Source organism: Corvus cornix, chromosome 2, assembly GCF_000738735.6.
Source record: "Corvus cornix cornix isolate S_Up_H32 chromosome 2, ASM73873v5, whole genome shotgun sequence".
Lineage (NCBI taxonomy): Eukaryota > Metazoa > Chordata > Aves > Passeriformes > Corvidae > Corvus > Corvus cornix.
Genome location: NC_046333.1, coordinates 8,357,567 through 8,379,147, shown reverse-complemented (window position 1 = coordinate 8,379,147; position 21,581 = coordinate 8,357,567). Strand labels below are relative to the sequence as shown.

Here is a 21,581-nt window from a genome sequence, read left to right as displayed (position 1 = left end):
CATCAATGGAGAAAACAGCCTGATTAATGTAAGAACATGGCTTTAAATACAAAGCCTTTTTTGACTCTACAGACTAAAAGCTTCTTGCCAGAATGAATTTATTCCAAGCACTGAGAGCCTCAGAACAGTGCAAGTTGCTCTGCTATGAGTACCCAGCACAGCATCCATCTATTGGAGGTACTGCTTCTCCCCATGTCATACTGTCACCACTGGGATCAGCAGAACTGAAATTTGGTCTGCTGGGAAAGATTGTCTGCAGAAGGACAATTTTCTTCTGGAAAACATTTTCCAGAGTCTCAAGGCAGTACAAAGTTGCTGGCTCTTAAGATGTGTTTCAGCCCTACCTATTGAAGAAGGTATTGGCAGGTGAAGAAAGTGGTTTCCTTGGTGTTTTAAAGATACATCCCTGATGCTCAGAATCTTTTTTGGTTGTTGGTTTGTTGGGTTTTTTGTTTTCTTGGTTTTGGGTTCTTTATTTGTTTTTGTTTTGGTTTTTTTTCCCAGGGTGTATGTGCTAAGTAATTCCTGCACTCTTGGTCTGTAGACAGCTTAGCCAGGCATGCTGAAAACTGACTACACAAAGAATCTAGAAAAATATCTGTTCTGGCACTTTCTCCCACATTTCCATCATCTTTGTACCTGACCTTGGGCTGGTCATTTATCTTGTCTCTGCTGCCTTTGTACAAAATGAGTCTCTTTCCATCATTCTGAGACTAAAGCCACACAAGTATATCCTCCTGTATCTCCAGGTTTGTCTGCTGAGGACATTCCCACCCACAGCACCTCCCCTTGAGGGGTAATTCCTGCTTCTTCTCTGTGGCTGCCCCAACAGATTTGCTGACCAAAAGCTGTTTGCTGAGTTTTTCATGTAATTGCTGTCTTTTAGTCCCTGAAATCAATGTCATTTCAGTCAGTGCTCACTGGTGATGCTCCTTAAAAGAGATCTACCATTATTTTAAGCTAATTTAAGCTGTTTGATTGAGACAAATTAGAAAGTAACCATGAGTATTTCATACGGGGATGTCTGTAGTTCTCCCCCTCCCCTCCAAAAAAGCAGCAGCTAAAAGTGGAAATCTCAGCTGGCAAAACTTGAGTAGGGAGAAGATGCGTATTCACTGATTTTGATCATCAATATCTTTTAGTTCATTGGAAGGAAGGAGTGGGTAGTAAAGGTTATTATTTAGATAAATGATCTGAAAGACAAGCATAAAAAAGACGGATATGGTGAGTGAAAGCAGAAATCCATTTCCCCAATCCATTAGCATTTTTAGTTTTAAACTACAGGGAGATTATCTAATACGTGGCACAAGGTTGACTGAAAAAATGCAATCAGATTACTTTTTGCCATTAAAAGGAATAGGTAAATTGCAACTAAAATGAGATTTTAAATTAGTGTTTTGTGCACATCATAGTTTAAAAAAACCCCAGTTGTAAATCAGAATAGCACCATTGGTCAAAGTCCCACATTATGGCACTTTGCATTTTTCATACAAAATTTATATAATCAAAGCTTCTGTGCCAAGAATTGTCTCTGTGGGAGACTTTGTGCTAAACACCAACCTTATCTAATGAACACTTATATTGTCATTTAGAAGGCAGTTTTCATCAAAAACCTGTAAATACATACCAAGGGATCCTTTTCTCTCTGTTCTTTCTCCTTTGTTGTTAATTACTTAGCTTTAACATACCAGTTGTAATTCTGTTCCCAGAAGATCAGTCTTTATCAGCTATTTCTTTAGTACTGACAAGGAAACTTTACAAAAAGAATACTTAGGAGTGATGCTCCAGAATAAATACTTGGGAAGGCTTGAATTCAACAAACAAATGCCTTAAACTTAACATTTTTTACCCGTTTGTTTATTTACTTATAAAAGTGAGGACAGTGGCAAGAGTACATGTGGCCCTGACACAGGAGCAGTTGCAGCAGTAGCAGTGTGCAGTGCTGCTGTTCATCCCCCTGCTAGCACTGTCTCTTTGGTACATGGTGTAAAGTGATCATTTCCAGGGACAATCTCCAGCTGCTTTTTCAGCTCAGTGGGGTGCTCCTAGCTGTTAACAAAATTCTTACTGCATTTTTTCTGAGGCTTTTGCTAAACATGCAAAATATGATGTGTGTCTGAGCCAAATAGAATGAAGCATTTGGAGGTCTCTCCAGGGTGTCAGCAACCTTGTACTGAAACAATGATATCAATTCATACACATTGGCTGCCATTCTATATTTTAATCCCAGTTCTTATAAAGCATGATGTTATTATGTATAATATAGTATTGATTTAAGGTACAGTTCCTGATCTGGAGCTCTGCTTACATGACCATAAGCAGAGTGCAGCAGTGCAGCAGTGGACTGTGCCTTCCCCATCTCTAGTTACAGACCCTTCTCTCAAAGTACTTTGAAATAGCCACACTGATCTAAGCCTGACAGACCATAGGGTTCTTCTCCCTCAGTTTAGACAGACATCTACAGCTGAGCCAGTCACCTTGATTTCTGTTTATAGTCAAACGGAGAGAAATAATGACTCTTAGAGAAAAAAAACTCATCGAATTCATCTTAGGCTTCTGCTTCAGGACACGATGATCAGTGCCTTAGACTCCCTTAACCCAAGGTGAAAAGGCTGCCTTCCATGACTGGCTTAGCTGCAGGCAATGGCCTTGGAGATACCTCATTAGGTGACTCACGAAAAGGTCATGGCAGCAAAACAAAACCATACTCAAATGACCTTAAGTGACCTAGTGTTTACACAGTTTGTGTCTGGCAGTATCTGACACTGGATACCACCCTAATCTAGTCCTTCACTTCATGACTTCCCTTTCAAGTGATTGCCATCTTTCAAACCGGCCGTTTTGCAGCTACTTTAGGTCAATCTGCCACGAATTTGTCCGGGTAATGCACTTCCCCATGTTAACACCAGGAGTCATGGCATAATGCACCAAATTCAAGATTTGATCACAATGAAACGAAAAAGTTTTTAAATTGGACTGGCTTAATTTTGATTCAACTACACAAAGAGGTAGCTAGCTGTGGGAAAGGGAAGAGAACGTCTTCCAGTTGCAGCGCAGAGCAAGATCACCCAAAATCAGTTATGAAACTACAGCATTAGCAGATTACAGAAATTACTGTGTCAGGATTATTTCCCATGCTGTTTTAAAGGAAAATTCATTATTCAACAGCTACAGCTGGCCCTTCTGTTGCCCAGTCTGAAAAAGGTTTTGAAACACCGGTGAAAACAGGAACAATTACAAAACCCCTTTTTGTGTAACTACATTGTTTGTCATGAAAGGGCTTGTCTTCTTCGCTCTCCTGAATAATTTTCTAAAAAGCAAAGCATGCTAACTAGTAAGTTAATGTTAAGAATAAAGCCTACACAACTGTATGTGTGTGCTTAGGGAGCTGGCTGAGTCTGTACAGCTTGAATTTTTTTTCTTCAGTGGAAATTTCCTCCTTGTTTACTGGTGGCAAAGGTAAGAAATCTATTTTTAGGACAACCCACATTTGTCTGGAGGCACTTCCAGAATGGCAGTGTTAAGCTTACTGCATCCTATTCCTCTAAGAAATCATGGGAAAACGCACACTTAAAATGAGGCACATGTTAGTATCATTTAGAATTTTATGATTACAGAAATCAGCTGAAGAGACAGTTTTATTCTTCATCTTATAATTGCAGTTGTAAATTCTTAACTACAGGTGTGATATTTTCATTAAGTGTTTAAATCCCCCCCTGATGGGGGACTCCTGCAGCACCATAATGAAGAAGAAACAACAATAACAAGAATAAATAACTGTGCCCATGCTATTAAGGCATGTCAAGATGTTGGTTTGAATTCTGAGCTCTTTAATTAGTCCTGAGTCCTGCACATGAGTGGTTCCAATTCTAAGACCTGTTACCTATGTGGTGACACTACTGCCTGGTTTTGAGCTCTGCAGATGAAAGAGGAAGCTTGAAAGGAAGAGAAGCATATCAGAAATTTGACCATATGTAATTTTTTCCCTTTTTTTTTTCTCGGGGAGAAAATAGTGTTAATGCATATTAATGCAAGGCACTAGTAGTGATGATGATATCTGTCTACAGATGAGCTGCCCATATGTAAGACTTGTTTTCTTCTCCAGCATTCACAGAAGGAGAACAACACTGGCTATGTGATCTTAATGTTCCTTTTCTTGGTAAATTGATCGTGGCTTCTTTCTCTTTCAACTTTGGTATTGAAAGAAACTTGATCTACACAGGACCAAAGGCCAGATGTAACTGAGTTTCAGTCCTGATGTAGTAACATCCTCTTCGTAGCCTTGGGCAGGTCACTTGATCTTTGAATTTTAAAGCTTCATATTTTGTTATGCAAATTAATTATAAAGATGTTGTGGTGTTAACTTGAGCCACATTAGTGGTGGCAGAACTGTTTAGATGTTCTTCATAAAGGGTGGTGAAGAGGAAGTTGTGCTAGGCAAGAAGTGTTATTAGAGATACATCTAAGTAGCAAAATTCAGATACTGAGCCTAATCTGGGTGTCCTAAAGATGAGAGAGCACCCAGATTTGGGGTTCGATATGACATTGACTATTTTTTAACTTCCAGGATCAAGCAGATGACCTGTTTTGTTAGAGTTGGAATTTCGTATTTTCCATGACTTTCACATGCCTAATTTCAATTGCTTTTTCCCATCAGCAGGAAAGGTCATTCTCATTAGGAGACAAATAACGCAAATTGGATGCATTCAATTTGCATGTGTGAATATGCGAATGAACACACTTCCCATTTTTCTTCCCAAGGACTGACCTCTCACTCGAACAGAATTTATTCTACTCTCAGCTGAAAGTGAACTTCTATACAATAAAGATGGCTGGGAGTCACAGGGCATCTGACATATTTTAGCTAATTGTGATTCCAGATATTTGATGGCAGACAGAAAACCAGTGGCTGGATTTCACAAGAATGAAAAATTAGCAGTCAGCCTAGATTCCAGTTTTTGTGTAGAAACAGAGGTGATTAAGTGAAATTATTAGACTTGTTCAAGGCCAACATCAAAAATAGTTTTAAAGACTCGTGTATAAGATTGATGTTATGAGCAGCCTCTTGATGCAGACTGGGAACATAGCCATGGAACAATCCCAACCTCCAGCAATAAGGAAGCAGATTCAAGGTCACTTGCAAGCTGAGATGCTTTATATAGCACATCTTAATACTTGCTTACATTCTGGACTGACCAGGGGTTCTTGCAGTACCAAGGATTGTCCTTTTATTAGGTAATCACTATGAGTGATTATCAGATGAGAAAAACCTTGCCATCATTATCTGTGATGGACAATACACCATTATTCTGCAATAGAATTTAAAAGTATCACCACACTTTATTCTTTAGTAGCTAGATTGAGTAAGGGTGTGATCCAGTATTACTCTCCAGTACCTTCAAAAATAATTACGCACTAAAATTTGTAATACATCAAAAATTTAATTATGCTAAAAGTGCTTACTAATGTTTTGTTATTACTCTGTTTAATCTTGGCATCTGTATGCCATCCATTAATTTATTTCAGTAAAAACTATAGGTCACATTGTGGAATTCTTATTATATTTCTATGTAGTCAAAACTCCCATTTTTTCCCAGAGCATAGCTTAAGTCAACACATTGATTTGAGCTACATGACTTTGTGCATGCAGTGATGCATCTAACAAGGGAAGATAACTAAGATAATGATTTAGTTTGTGTATATTTCAGATTATCCATAATAATTTTTTCAGTTCATAACACTTTCACTTATTAGTTCTTGTATTATATTAAGCAGCCACTTAAATATTTCATCAGTTTTAAAATAAAGAATTTATTTGGGGCACAAACTTCAATGCCCCTCTTAAGGAAATAAAATATAAACTGCAAAATAAAATGATAAGCTGAAGAAGCACTGCATAATAAAATGATAAGCTAAAGAGGCCCTCCAACAGTAATTAACCTATGTTTTTGTTTCATATATATAGTCACCCAAACTCACATGAAAGAATTATATAAGCTGCTGCTTCTTTATAAAGGCAAAAATACTGTTTTCATAAAAGTCACTACACCATGATTTTGTAAAAAAAAAAAGCTCATACCCATACTGTGCTTGAATTTAACTCAGCATACAAAATATGTAATTTGGCTCTTGTAAAGAAATTCTCTAGAGGACCCTACCCAATGCTCTCTTCTGTACAAGCTTATTTTAGTACTATGGGAGAGTAACTGTATTTTGGAGAACTTTAAATAAAAATAAGCACACACACCCCACATATAGCTTAATAAATACACAGACCCACACTATGTATAAGTATGCATGCAATATATAAATCATTCAATGATTTGAAAATGTACTCTTTAAAATCTACTGTGTGAGGGAATCTTTGAACAAACTCTTAAAAAACATGCAATAAACTTGTCCTGCTGGCACTCTGCATACGTATTTCTTCTGCTGTATGCCCAGGGCAGGAAGAACTGTCTGAAAATTGTTGGTCTGTAGTTATATCTTGACTCATAAATCCTTTACGAGGACTGTGATTACAGAGCAAAAGGACAATATAGTTTCTCACATTTTCTATCACTCTCAGTACTACAAATGGCATTAGCCAAACAGAAAAACATATTTGTGATTGCTTTGAGTGTACACTGTAGCTCACAAGCATTTCTCTCTGCAACAGTGGTGGATGGAGTAGCTCCTTCTGTTGTGTGAACGCAGAATGAACTGGCTCAGAGAATTAATCCTGATAAAATTTTTTTATTTTTGCTCAGTTATTTTCCCCAGGTCTGACCAGCCATGTGTGGCTGTGTCAGTGCTGCTCACAGGCAGTGGGAATAAACTGAACAAGAATGGAGCTGGACAGGATCAGCACTACAGCCCAAAAAGTACTTGCTCGAGTACTTTTACAAAGTGCTCAAATGAAAACCTCACTTGAGTTTTTCAGAGGTTCTATGGAGATTATTAGCCTGCAGTAATATAAAATCAATTAAAAGTAGGGAACTTGGAGTTGTACATATCTGCTGGAGGATTACTTCACAAGTGCCAAATTATGGGCTAAATTTTAGAACTTGAATAGACAAAATAGTTTTTTATTCAGGTATTCTGTACGGTGCTTTAGGCCACAGAGAAGGAATCTGAGACTTTCTGCAGAGCTGTTTGAAAGCTAATTTCCCTCAAGCCTGGCATGACTCAAGGTACAACAAGAAAATATGAAGGGTAGAAGGATGCATCAGCAGATCCCGCTGCGTGGTGATGGTGTTGAACATGGGAGTCAGTTGTGGGGCTGCAAAACAGGGGAAGGCAAGGAGTACAGCTGGAATTTAATCTCACCAGGATGCTGCTGGTGTTTTACTGTGGGGTGTGGGGTGAAGAGAACTTGGAAAGATGATGAGCTCACTGATGTGCTATCTTTGCCACTGCAACAAAAAAACCAAGTGTATGTCATAGCCTATAGTGTTATTTAGGACAAGAGCGATGTTCAATAATTAATTCCCTAACAGGTTTGCTAGCAGCCTGAATGCATTCCAGACTAAATGTCACTTTGGTAACAGAGTTGAAGGAGGGAGAAGATCTGTCTGAGAGAAGCTGGTTGTTTTCTTACTTTGTTGATGATATTCAGGTGTTAATACACAACAAGACAGCAAGTAGGTCTCAAAGTATATTGTAATTATGCTAATTTTGGGGCATGTGACTATAAATGGACCAACAGGTGCTGCAGGCTAAGATTTAAAGCTGGGGATGATGTCAGGTTAGCATATGCTCAGAGTACTGGCACTTGGATACCCCCAGTGATGACAGGACAGTGTGGGGTAGGAAGATAGGCTGTCAGGCTACAGAAGCAGCGCAGACGTGACTTCATAAATAGCAAAGCTGTCATATGCTATGCAGCATTAATGGTACTGCAATGAAAACTACATCCTCTGCAATACTTTACCACTGACTACAAACTGCAGAGTTATTTCCCATGGTTTGTTGTTACTACTATTCAGGATGAAGTGACCCTTTTGTATTCAGGTTTTCCTACGTGCCTTATAGTGACTTTTAATGCACTCTTTTAATGTATGAGTAGCTATTGGCAAATTAACAACAATGCAAAAAATATTGTTTCTGTAAAAGCAAGTAAGTTTTGAGGTATCAACACACATGATATAAAACAGTACAAATACATCCTATGAAACTTCACTAATTTTGTATTATCTCTACAATTTAAATAGGTGATTACTCACAGAGTAAGATGAAGTATGTGGACAGTAGTCTCTAGAAAAACACTGGATTTGGAGATTTTGTCGGACAGCCACATGCTTTTCTATATGTTGTATAGATTGACCTTTCCTCTTGCCCAGGCCAAGGGCTACAACTTAATAAAATGGGAAAAACATTTTTCAGTGTGATAGTGACTTTCAAAGGGGTGCCTTATGGAATAGAATGAGGCTGTGTCAGGGGAAGTTCAGACTGGACTTCAGTTAGGAAAAGGTTCTCCACTGAGAGGGTGCTTGGTCACTGGAACAGGCTTCCCAGAGAAGTGGTGATGGCACTAAGCTTGTCAGAGTTCAGAGAATATCTGGACATTGCTCTCAGTCATATAGTTTATTTCCAGGTAGTCCTGCAAGGAGCAGGGAGTTGGGCTTGACAATCCTTATGGGTCCCTTTCAACTCAAAAGATTCTGGGATTCCGTGTGACACACTGCATGTAAAATGTGGTCAAATATCACATATGCCTTGTAGCATAGACAGAGATGGGGTATCAGCATGCAGTATCTCTGCAGTTGCAATCTCTGGCAGGGTGGGTATAATTTGAGTTTAATGTATGGCTTACAGGACCTAAAATTAGAAAGATGAAAATATTTTAAAGAGTTGGATGAATCACAACCTATTCCTTGTTCTGTCCTCCCACCTTTGAGTTAGTATGAAATCCCTGGACTCCTCCATTCAAATACTTAGATATACCCAAGTGACTAGAGATGGCTTTTGCTTTCATATGAGGGCCAGAGGACTATATATCATCCCAGGGACTGAGGATCCTGCCATTTTTTTTTTTCTTACTTGCAGGTGTAATTACTGTAATGTAATGTCTACTTGAGAAAGGAAATTAAACTCTCAAGAACAAATTAGCTAATTTCCCATTAATGGCATGATTTTTGTTAAAAGGCCTCTAGAGCTGAGTCCAGTTTCTGAAAAGAAGTTTTGTCTTATATTATAAAATAACTTGCTCTCTTGGTGTCAGCATTTTCTGATAGACCACTGCCATGTCTTCTGTGGATCAATTACTGGATACCGGAGCTCTATGAGGAGTGTAGTCTTTGATGGGATAACTGCATAAAGTTCTCCTAATCAGGAGATCACACCTGACAGACCTTTTTGGTCTTCCAGCCTTTGGTGGCTTTTACAATGGCAGTAGTCTTATACAGCAATGGGCAACTGGCAGACGCTGTAAAAGTGCATTTTATATATGACTGTTGCAGGAAGGAATACCTGCTGAAATTTATTTGCTCTGTCCTTGAACAACATTGAATTCTCCAGATTAGGTGGTGCCTGTGGAGCAAACCTATTCATTTTGCTAATGAGACAGAGGAGGAAGATAAAGATATAAAAAATGCCTGGCATCATATTTTATTAGTCACCCAATATAATTATTGACAGGGATCGAGGATGTTAAGTTCCAGAAAAGGACTACTTATTATCTTAACACTCTTGAGATGCATTAAACACATTTGAATTTAATTAGAAAGGAGTATCCATGATTTAAGAATAAATCTTGTACCTATTAATTTAAGAAATTAAGATGATTAATTTCCTTTAAAATTTCTAGCATTTTGGATAAAAGTCCTTCATAAAAGGTGCATGGCTTACTTTCAAAGACTAAATTTATACAATGTGATTTTTGTCACCCAGACTGAAAAACGGTTGTAGTTAATACTGGATAGATTTTTGAAATGCCTTCCGTGTGGTATTTAACAGCACAAGAATCTTAGTCATGATGAGTCAGATGCTGAATTTAGAGAGAAAAAAGTAAAATTATTTAACTAATACCTTTTTTTTTTATTATTGTTTAAGGATTTCACAGTGCAACCTATCTTCAAAAATAGTAAAATTCCATTTCTCAAAACTATGTAACTAACAAAAAATAGCTTGAGGATAGTTCAGAGTAAGCACAGATGGCCCAGCAGATTAATGATTTAATTTTTTTTAAAGGACGATGATTACAGCCATGTTAAGTAGTCAGGAACTGATCATATGGGTGGGTATTTGCAATTTTGTCATTTATAATGCGGCTAATGCATGATCACATCTTTTAGAATCAATAGTAGATTGGCAGACTCAGATGTCTAATGCAAGATGTTGACTGGCCCACAAATTAAAGGAGAATATTCTGAAAGCACAGAGAAACATTGTAAAGTAACAAGGTAAATGATCAGCAGAGCTTGTGGGGAAAGCACGGGGTGGTGACGGGTGAGAGTGTGCAGCCCAGCCCGTGTTCTGAGTTGTGTAGATGTAATGTAGTGCCATGAACACAACAAACCGAAGTGCAGCAGGGCCTGGGGTCATTGAAAATGGGACCATGTGGGCACTTCAAGAGTAGGAACTAAACAGATGAAGAAAAAGCACAGGAGTGAAGAGAGCATCTCTTCTTGAAGAACAGAAGAATTGTTTGTGACACTTTGGTTTCAGAGACACATTTGGTGCTGTTATTCAGCCAGTGGTAAAACAACATTAAAGCTTCTAATGATTATTTGCTAACACAAATGATATTGACTTTGCTGTCGGATAACTCTTTTAATCCCATTATGGAGTTGCTATGTAACCAACACATGATATTGGCAAGCTTGTATTACATATGGGCAAACATAACACTTTCAACCAGTAAAATAATTATTTTATGTACTTAGTACATCAGGAACTTTCCAAAGATGAGAAAAAAAATATAAGAAAAAATTATTTTGATTAAATGAACCCCAGAGAGATGGTAATGACATTTTTTTAAAGGATGTACTTACTCTGGTCGACAAATCACTGCTAATGCTACTGGCAGATAACACAAAAATGCTGGCAAATACTGGAAATAGGAGTGGTAAATGACAAGGATGAGCTAATCATACAGAGCAATCTGAAATGTTTGGGAAGCAGAAAACAAAGGAGGCTTGATTTCAGTCAAAAGCCCATGAATGCACCAGGAGCAAGGGGCTTCGGTCCTTTATGCAAAACAAGGGCTGTACCTGGAGGGCAATGATTCAGAATAAAAATTACAGATTGCTGCTGGTTGGTATGAGTGAAGTTCAGAGGTAGCCACTATTTTCTATGTCAAGGAAATGATTGCTATAGCATTTGGATTAAAATGTCCCTAAAATTGGCTTTAGTCTCTGTAAGGAAGGAAGTGGACATGGCAATCAAAACCACAAGGCAGCCTTTTACCTACAGCCAGGCCTCTGATAGAAGGAGGACAGGAGTAGATACAAGTGTCTTCAATTGCACATTCCATTTACTTCTGGGAAGTAATCATGTTTTTCACCTCTGAATCTGTGTGCTGTTTTCCTCTGTAATGACTAAATGGTCTGTAATAAAGAGCATAAAATAAGAAGGTGATTTTACATCTGGTCATAGGATTGCTGAAACTGAGCCTAGAATACTGCTTTCAGTTTTTGTGTCTGCATTTTAATAAGTATGTTAGAAGTTTGGAGAGAATTCAGGGATGAAAGAAAAAAAAAGAGTTCATGGTTGAGAGAAATCTTTAAAGGGTAAATTTACTTAGAGTAAATCTTTTTAAGCAGGAAAAGGAGATTTTGAGGAGAATTGTGATTAGCAGGAATTTAATACTGAGCACACCATAAGGAGAAGTAATGTATTTTCACTGTTTTCATCCATCTGCTCTAGCTGAACCCCTCTCAGAGGCTGATTGAGTCTAACACTAATTTCTGGGCTCAAAACAGACATAGACTGGTGAAAGGGACACCATTTTTTTTTTTTTTTTGGTTGATTTAATTCTTTGGTTCTTCTGTAACAGTATTGACCCAGACAGCCATTTTACCAATAAATACCTACTTGAAGAATCAGCCCAAACGGCCATAGGTGCACAGCGTGGAACAGATGACCCTGGCCTTGTTCATATCTACATAGCAGGTGAACTTTGACTTAGAGATGCAGCTGCATATCCTTGAATATTTCCTTTCATTTTATTCTTAATAAAATTTAAGCTGCAATGTGGTGTGAGTTTTGTTTTGTTTTGAGGACTGCTTTGAATACTCCCAGTGGTGCATGAAAGACCCATTAAAGGTGAATGGAAGCAAAACGAACTTTCAGTCACTTCATGCTGCCTAGATATGCAAGAGAAACTGTTCTAGCTTCATGATGTGACTTATGCTTCCTTTACCTGACAGCACTCAACTCCTGCAGCATTTATGTCTCTGACTGTAATAAACTTTGCAGATTTTCTGACTCTAGGCTCCTATCAGTGAAGGAAACTTAAGGATTAGAAGGGGTTTTGTTTATTACCAAATCCAGTTCCTTGTTATTGAAAGCAATCTCACTAAACTTTTTACAAGTGGACCAAGCTTTAAGTTAGAAGTAGTGCAGATTTTTACTAAAATGTTAGTTTTAAAAGCTTGTTCAAGATTGTAATGCTTTGATTGTGCTTTTTTCTTCTTTTTGGAGGGAGTAGATATTCATCAATACATTTATTACTATATATATATAAAATCCAGAACATACCTATGTGGGTCTATACTGAAGTAGTTTATAGCCTTTTTCTTTTCGTGCCAACATTGTAATTTTTAATTTAAATTTCTTCCCCTTGGATGTTTAAAAGAATTAAAAATATATATTGTGCTATACTACAGCATTTAGCTGGGGAGCTATTGTTACTGGGTTGATGCAATGAAAATATAGGCTGGAAGTATTTGGAACCAAAAAAACCCCCACTTTTTTGTTCTAAAAAAAGCAAAAAAATAAAAAGTATAAGTTATGAATAGAAATGAAATGTCAGCCAGCAATGTTTTAAGTTGAATCCAGATCCAAGACCGATAGAGCTGGATTTCTAAAGTTATAATGCAATTCTTGCTGTGTTTTAGCTTACCAAATATAAGACACTGAAAAAATTGCCCAATAAATAAACTTAATGTACGTAATTGTGATAGCATAATGTTTCTTTTTTACCATTATCAAGATACTTTAACTTTTGAATCTTTCTTTTTGTCTTCTGTAATTGGCTTTTGAGTATAAAGTGCTGGGTGTCGTCTGTGGCATATGTTTACCCAAAATTCTCTTCAAAGTCAGTGGTCCTTCTTGGCACCATATTATAGTGGGCTTTGGGCTTCAATCTGGCCAATTCTTAGGTAATATCTTGAATATAAGTATGTAAGTAGTCATACTAACTGAGAGAACAGCTTCCTATTTTCTGTTTAGTCCAAGCTGCATTTGGCTGAAGAATGATTTGAAAAGCAAGTATCACCTATTCAAATGCTATGAGATAAATTTAGATTTAAAGGCATGGTGCCAATTTCGCATTTACAGTTAAAGAGTGCTTTAAAATCCATTGGCAAATTCTGAGGGAACCTTCCTAGAGAAACAGTTCCAACTTTAAAAACTTCCATCTTTGACAATTTGAATGAATTTTATTAGCTTGAATATCCCAACTTTTTTTTCTGGAAAATCTCAGAGGTAACCCTGTGCACATAAAACCCTCCTTGGGGATTCGGGGTACAGATACTTACTGGGTCATCCTGGAGCTGAAAAATGGTGTTAAAACTATGCTGAAAAGCAATAAACTGAGCAAAATCTCATAAATCTTCTCAACTTTTATGCTGAGGGGTTAGGCACCACCAAATGTAAGTTTAAAAGAAGGCCAGTTTTTATTATTGCTTTTGTGTGCGTGTAGCTGTCCATTACCAGTATGAGAAAGTTTTCTATTTACACCTAAATCGCACATAGCTTACACCTACACCAGGTCCCTTAGGGTTACTGAGGAGGTCCTAAGAACAGCTGAGGACAGTCCCTCCAGCACTGTCTTGTTTTGTCTGGGATATGGGTGCAAAACATCTAGAAGTCTTTTAACCACTCTAGTGCAAAGTATCTCAGACTTGCTTTGGTAGTTTTGCATGTAGTATACTTCAAACTATTACTTTTGTACTCCCATCAGATCAATGCATGCATCTGTCAGCCTTCTCATCAGTTTGCAAAAGCTGCCTACTTTAGACTGAGTTTCCTTTGGTATAAATAGATTTTGCTGTGGTGGCTACTCTGACCTTCCTTTGTGATGTAGATACCTCAGAACCGAGCAGTAGCTTCTGCCCACGAAAGGATCGAAGCTATTTCCACCCCTTCCCTGCCTTTTCAGCAAATATAAATGTATATCATGTTTCTGATGATTCATCTGCTAGAACTGGAAGAAAGAACTTGACAGTCCACAGTATGAGACAAATTATGTACTATATCTCCTCCTTAGGTTTCAAGTAAGGTTTCCTTACTTCAAATTCAGTAGATTAAAAGGAACACATATTGCCCAAATGGAAGTGGCAGCTTCAGGTCTTCTAAATATTAATTTTAATTTCTATAAGATACAAAAATTCAGTTAATTTTCCTTGCAATCTTCCAGTGTTTAATATGTCTGCAGATAAAGTTAGAAATGCTTGAAATGCTGTTCCTTGACAGTGCATGAGTCATTTCCCAGGTAGCTCAGGAACTAACCCTCACCTCAGGCTTGGACTGCTGGCTGAATCTCTGGTTCTTCCTGTTTTTCCTCTTTGTTTGGGCCATCTGGTCTCCCTAGTTCTTAGAGCGGGTTTGTTATGGTGACAGCATTTCTCTCTTCATCACAAATACCATAAAGGCCTAACACTGGGTTCCTAACAGCCTGGCTACAATACCATTGTCATTTATTGTGTGAGTCTTTTATATAAGATGATGAAAGTTGGGATCCTGTCTGTTCTGTACCAGTATTTCTATAGGCAGCTCTAAGAGAATTTGGTTTCCCTGGGGTCAGGTTTGCACATACCAGACAGTTGTCTGCTCTTGCCAGCTGTTTTTGTTATAATAAAAGATATTGTGTTTACCTATAACCGCACCTTCAGCTACACTGTTCAGTCTGGACCAGCTCCTGAGCAGAGAACAGCATTAGCCTTATTCTAGTCAAAATTAGAACTAGGCTTCAACTAGAAGCCTAATTCTATGTCAAATTCATCTTGGAAACTAGGGATGCTTTCACCACTTTCAGCATCTGAAGAAGAAAAGGAGATCGAAGATAAATGGGAATAGGCAAAGAAAAAAACCCCAGAGAAGTAATAATATTTTCTGTCAGACAGGATCAAGTGCTGTGCAGAAAAGAGCTGTAAAGTAGGACAGTTTTCCCCAAGAAGGCGCTCAAAGACTGTGCTCCCTGCTCCTTCAACTCTACTTTTAATGGTATTCTGTTCCTACAGCCTCAGTGAATGCCTGAAATCTCCCTCCCTGAGCTTCAAGAGGAGAGAGCATGGGGACATTTCTGGCCTGTCACATGCAGGGTGTGACTGTGCCTGCAAATACCTTACCTTTATCTTCACAAGTATCAAAAGAACAAGAGTGGAACTGTGGCCATTCTGAAGCTGCAGGATGCTCTGCATCCATTCAGGACTACAAGAAATACATCAGTCAAAGATTACTTTTTCTAACTCTAAAATTTCATAAATCCTTTACCATTTGCTTTTAACCAAGAAAATGGGCCAGATGCTGGGGAATGAATATAATCGGAATTATAATTGGCATTGACAACATGTATAACGTATCAATAGTTGTAAATAAACAGAAAATGATGATCCTTATTTTTGAAACTTCTTTCAACTAATGATACATATTTGGATTGAAATAAGGGTTTGATTTGCTAAACCACAATCTATAATTTATAGTGTGTCCTAGATTAATAGTCGTCTGTGGATATTTAGACAATTGATCTACTTGCAAACTCAGAAACAAAGAAGATTGCCCGTGTGTGTAGAGGGAACAGGGAAAAATGCCGAGATTGTGCCTTCTCTCCACAGCACTTGGGCAAAAACCAACAAAGCAGAAATCACTCAAAGGCAGAAACCTGCTCCAGGGGAGTGGAACACAAGTTGTGACTGAAGTTTTAAGTACAGTCTTTCAAACTAGAAATTCTGTTGCGTTTACATTGTTGAGTTTCAGGAGGATCAACTAGAGCCGAACATCTCCCACTCTCTCATGGCGCCCTCACGGGTTCAATGACAGTGGTGGCTGAACCCCTGTCCATACCCGTCTCTGAGGGGCTCCGTGCGCTGCTCCGGGTGACTCTTGCGGGTGACCCCCGGGGTCCAGACTGTTCTGCCGACTGCCCGCACTGGGGAGCTCCCTGCAGGGCCCTGGGCTGCAGCTCTTCTCCTGGCAACCACTGCCTCCCGCCCTGCTCCCCTCCAGGAGCGTCCTGCCCCCCGTTCAGACTGTCCCTTCTCCCACGGCCCCCGCTCCCCGTCCCCCAGGTCACAGAGGGGCTCTCTGTCCCTGCCGGTCCCCACACGGGCACAAACAGCTGACTTGTTTCCGACAGGATGGGAGGACACAGTCTTAAGGTGCACCACGGGAACTTCAGCTTGGACATTAGGAGGAAATTCTTCACTGAAAGAGTGATTCGACATTGCAATGGGCTGCCCAGGGAGGTGGTGGAGTCACCGTTCCTGGGAGTGTATAAGGAAAGACGACATGGTACTTAGTGCCGCAGTCTAGTTGACGTGGTGGTGTTCGGTCATAGGTTGGACTCGATGATCTCGGAGGTCTTTCCTGCCTAAACGATTCCGTGATTCTGTGAACCCCCCTTGCCGGTGAAACCATCCCCTCCCGTCCCCGGTCCCGAGCCCCGCCCCCGCCTCCTCCAGGCCCGCCCCGGTCCCGCCCCGCCACGGCCGCGCCCCCTCCCTCCCCCCGCCTCCCGCCTTCCTTTAGCCCCGCCCCGGGCGCGCCTTCGCCCGCCCTGCGCTGGGGCTAAGCCACGCCCCGCCCGACCCCGCCCCCACCCTTCCCCGCCCCTGCCGGGGTCGCTGCGCGGTGACGCAGCAGGAGGAGCTGAGGCGGCGCTTCCCGCCCTTCCTCCTCCTCCTCCTCCTCCTCCGCGCTCGCCGGACGGGGGACAGAGCGGCGGAGCCGGGGCCCCTCAGCCACTGCCGGGGTCCGGGGGAGCAGCCGTGCTGCATCCGGCCATGGTGCCCCGCTCGTTGCCGGCGGGGCAGGAGCAGGCGCGGCGGCGGCCGCCATTGCTCGCGGGGGCCGCGGTACTATGAAGGATGGAAGCGGACGAGGTGACGATCCGGGAGCAGAACTTCCACAGCCAAGTGCGGGAGTACACGGTAGGTGCCGCCGTGCCCCGCGGACCCTCTCTGACCTGTCACTGCTCTCCGTCCCAGCCCTGTCCCCGGGCACCGGCGGCTTGTCCCGCTCCCTCCCGCTGTCCTTGCCTGCCCCTCGCCCCAGTGCCCGGAGGAACTCGGGGGCCTGTCCCGGGTGGGCAGAGAGGTGCGTGCACCTTCTGTGAGGTGCCACGAGAGCTGAAGGATCCCAGCGCTGAATCCCCTGGAGGGTTTTCCTCTCCTTGTGCCTTCAGCGAAAGATGGAGATGCTGTGTATGCATGCAGGGCATCGGTGTACTCCATGGGAGTGATCTCGGAACAGATACCAGTGCAACAACCTCGTGAGCAGTGCTCAGCTTCCTAAGAGATTACTGAGAGCGGACATCATTAATGTGTATAGGTATCTAAAGGGGAGCTGCCAAGAGGATGGATCAGGCTCTGCTCGGTAGTGCCAGCCACCAGGAGATGAGGCAATGGGCAGAAACTGATGCACAGGAAGCTCCAGCTGAACATGAGGAAGAACTTCTTTACTGTGCAGGTGACCATGGACTGGAACAGATTGTCCAGGGAGGCTGTGGAGCCTCCCTTACTGGAGGCAGTCAAGAACTCCTGGATGCACTCCTTTGCTGTGTGCTCTGGGATGACCCACTGTGACCCATTGTGGGATTCTTTGAACACCTCAGCCCTCAGGTGCAGCCCTGTTCCATCAGGTGTGCATGGGATTTCATGGTATCTCTTGTCATACTGGAATTCTCCTGCTTTGTTGGGCTGTTTGCAGTGCTGTTTGTATGCAGTGCATGTTTTCCCTGACCCCTCATGTGCCGTGCTCTCCCAGTGGAGCACATGGCAGTGCCTGTGCTATCCTGTCTCCCTCAGCCCTCCGTTGGCAAGTGCAGCACTACACCCTGCGTGCAGACAGAGCAGTTGCAGTTTCCTCTCTGACAGCCTCGTAATTGTTTTCAGGACTATTCAAAGCTGATGGAGGTGTTTTGATGGAGCTCATGTCTCTCCTACTTCAATTCCCGGAAGGAAATACATGCTGTACATGGGAGACATGCAGTGTTGTAGACGTGCTGTCCCAGCTCAGATGGGGAATCGTGTTTTCTTTGCTATCTCTGTTATTTGGGGGGAAAAAGGATTTCTTGAATTAAAATAAGATTTCATAATTTAGCTTTAAGTATTTTTCAGCCTTTTTGGGAGACTCTAAAATACTGCTGTTAACCAGTTTATGTAGGGCTATGGCTAGGTCACTTGATAGCAGAGACTTGCTTGGAATGTATTAATTCCTCTTCTGTATTTTATGAATCTATGTTAAGACCTTTCTTGTGGTGAAGTATTCTATTTCTGGGATGTTTGTCTCTGAAGAGTGCAAAGCAAGCCTGTATGAGGAGAACAGTTACTTTAGGAGATATTTTGGAATGTCTCTTCTTTGGGCATGGATGTAATGTATGTCCTGGGAGCCATGACTAGTGGAGGGGCACAAAAAGTAAAATACTTCTTTGTAAAGAATGCTCTAAGTATCACCTTAATCACCTTTGTGGTATGAAAACATGAAAGTATGTACAAATCTTCTCTCTTTTCCCTCATGTCTGTTTTTCCATTTGTATTTCATTGTGTGCTAATTATCTCCTACTTATTTTTACCAGAGTCTTGTTCTGATAAATCAGATGCTACATCTTGTGATTTCATTCAGTAGGAAACACAGATTTTTGAGTCTGAAGGAATGGCTGTATGCAGCCTCTCTGGGTACTGTTATAAATAGTGAAGTCTATTAAATTCTTAAAGAACTAGCTCATCTGTACTGTAGGTACTCCTCTAAAGTTAGAGGGACTTCTTCAGCCCCTCTAGAGCAATTGGTAGGTCTTCCTATTGGTGTAGTCATGTGAGAAATCACATAGGACATCAGTAACTCATATTTTAGAGGTGCAGTTTTGTTTTGTTTGGACAGTGGAAGCAGAATATTCTTGCTCTTGAAACTTTACTTTGATCTTAACACTGATCACAGGCCACCTTTGTTATTGTTTAATCAGTGGGAATAATAACAATGTTGCCTTTTAAATCATACCCTGGTACAGTTATGATTTTGTCTTCAATTTGGGTTGGAGCACCACAGGGTTTTATGACTGCATAAAGTGTTGCCATCCCCAGCTGAGTGTGCAGCCTCCTGTGGGTCCTGCACAGCTGCAGAATATTGCAAGTATGAGTGCATTTGTGGTTAGTCTGAGTATGCTGGAGCACACAATATATGTTGCTTGCATGTGCAATTATGTTAACATCCTCTCCTTACTATTCCTGCTCTTGCTGCTCACGTAGTTATATGGTGAATAGAATTCCTTAAAATACGCAAATTGACAGTTGTGTGGGTAGTGGGCGTAATCATCAGCCCCTCAGCTGGAGCAGGGAGCATATTCCACTCTGACACATGAGTAAAAACTTGATTCCAGCTGCAGGTGGGCTGGGGGCCCTGGAGCGGTTAATAGAAGCATTTGATGTTACAAGAGGTAATGGCTTTAAATTGGGATAGGGTAGGTTTAGATTAGATATTAGGAAAAATAGTTTATTGTGAGGGTGGTGAGGCACTGGCACAGTCGCCTGGAGAAGATGTGGATACCCGATTCCCTGGCAGTGTTCAAGGCCAGGTTGGATGGGGCTTTGAGCTACCTGGTCTAGTGGAAGGTATCCCTTGGCTGGGGTTTGGAACCAGATGATATTTAAAGTCCCTTCCAACCCAAACCATTCCAGTCTATTGTGGAATATTACAGTAGAGGAGACCTCTCTATGCCTGTTAGGAACAAGAGAAATTTATGTTGTCTGTTAGAAGTATCTTTGAAGAGCTAGTTGTGTGGCGCAGTTTTTACTGGAAGCTAAAATGATACATTCATGAGAGAAGAGAAATCAAAGTAAGCTAATGTTGTTGAAAAGAAAATCCTTTTCACTTTTCTCTTTCAAATTTTCTTTGAATACATACAGGATTTCTATATTGTGCTTTCTGATGGAATCCTAAGGGCACACTGAGTTTAGCTTCAGTGTAATGCTTTATTTCTGTTTCATCTATTCTCTGAACTGGCAAGCTACAAAGTTTTCCATAAAGTTGTGTAACATAAAAAAAATTCAAGGCTTTTTATCCTTTTGCTGGTGGTGCCTGTCTCTTTCTGCAGGTGCCAACTTCTGCTAATTCCGCCTTCAAAAGACAAATATTTTTGACACGTTTATAGATTGAGCAAGGGTAGTAAAAGATTGTTTTTTAAAAAATACATCCTTCATCTGCTTTTGAGGTGACTCAGTGCTTTAATGCTTAATTTAACTCAGGACTGTTTACTCTTCACCTCATTTGGAGTGTGTATGGCACCTGTTTTTCCAGAGGGTGCCTGTTTGCAACAAAATTGTCTGCCTTGGATTTTGTTGCTTCATGAGGATGATCTGTGCAACTAGAACATGGTTAACTCCCTAGTTAGGCATGGCTCTTCAAACATTAATCTGCTCTATAGAGGATTTGTTGATTCGAACAGTTCTGGAAAACAACCAGATCGAGACTTGTCTGAGCTTTAAAATTCGGATGCAATGAAGTAAATGTTGACACTGTGAACTGGTGACCCAGTGTAAGAGACATGGCATAGCCATGAGTTTGCTTGAAGTCAGTGAGATCCTTGACTTCAACAAAGCCAGAGCGATCCTCAGTTCTGGCTAAAAGGGACATCTTTCTGAAAAGCAGTTTTAGTTGATTGCAAAATACAGGAAAGGGTTTGTGTTCTGTACTTCATCAGTACTTGTATGAAAGAGCTGTAAATGCAGGACAATATTCTGTTAGTTTGCCCTTCTTGGTCCTTTAGATTAATTTATAATTTGCTGAGATCTTGCACATCCATGGAAGATATTTGAGCTTTTAGGGAACTGCTTTTCCCTTGTGTCCTGTTATTAATATGTCTGTTAATAAAGTGTTCCATGTTCCTCTGGTATTGTTGGGAACAGTTTATTGCAAATGTAAATGGAGCAAGTGCAATGGTTCAGTCTGTTTGTGGTCCCCTGGGTTCACTTTTTAGAATATTGTCTTCTTCCCTTTTTTTTCTGATTTGAGTCTTCTGTTCTGCAGTATTAGCTTGTATTTTTAAAAGTTAAAGCTACATTTTCCTTATTTTTCCACTTAAAAAATGTCAGATTTTGAGTTTGTAAAAATATACATGTACACTTGGTTATGAGGGTTCCTTAGCAAAATAAATACTCTGTGCTTGCATTTGTAGTGTGGGGAAAACTGTGGAAGAGGACAGTAGAACTACTAGGTTCTATTAT

General features: G+C 40.6%; 1 protein-coding gene across 2 annotated transcripts in view; it reads left to right on the top strand.

The window, feature by feature from the left end:
* Positions 1 to 16,996: 16,996 nt before the first annotated feature.
* Positions 16,997 to 21,581, top strand: part of LMBR1 (limb development membrane protein 1) — a 69,389-nt gene continuing 64,804 nt past the window's right edge. Inside the window, exon 1 of one of the 2 annotated variants that reach the window (XM_039571621.1) lies at positions 16,997 to 17,294. In XM_039571621.1, the coding sequence (XP_039427555.1) occupies positions 17,232 to 17,294 (63 nt within the window). In that variant the 5' untranslated portion in view covers positions 16,997 to 17,231. The remainder of the gene's footprint in view (positions 17,295 to 21,581) is intronic. The other variant, XM_039571625.1, reaches the window with a different exon arrangement.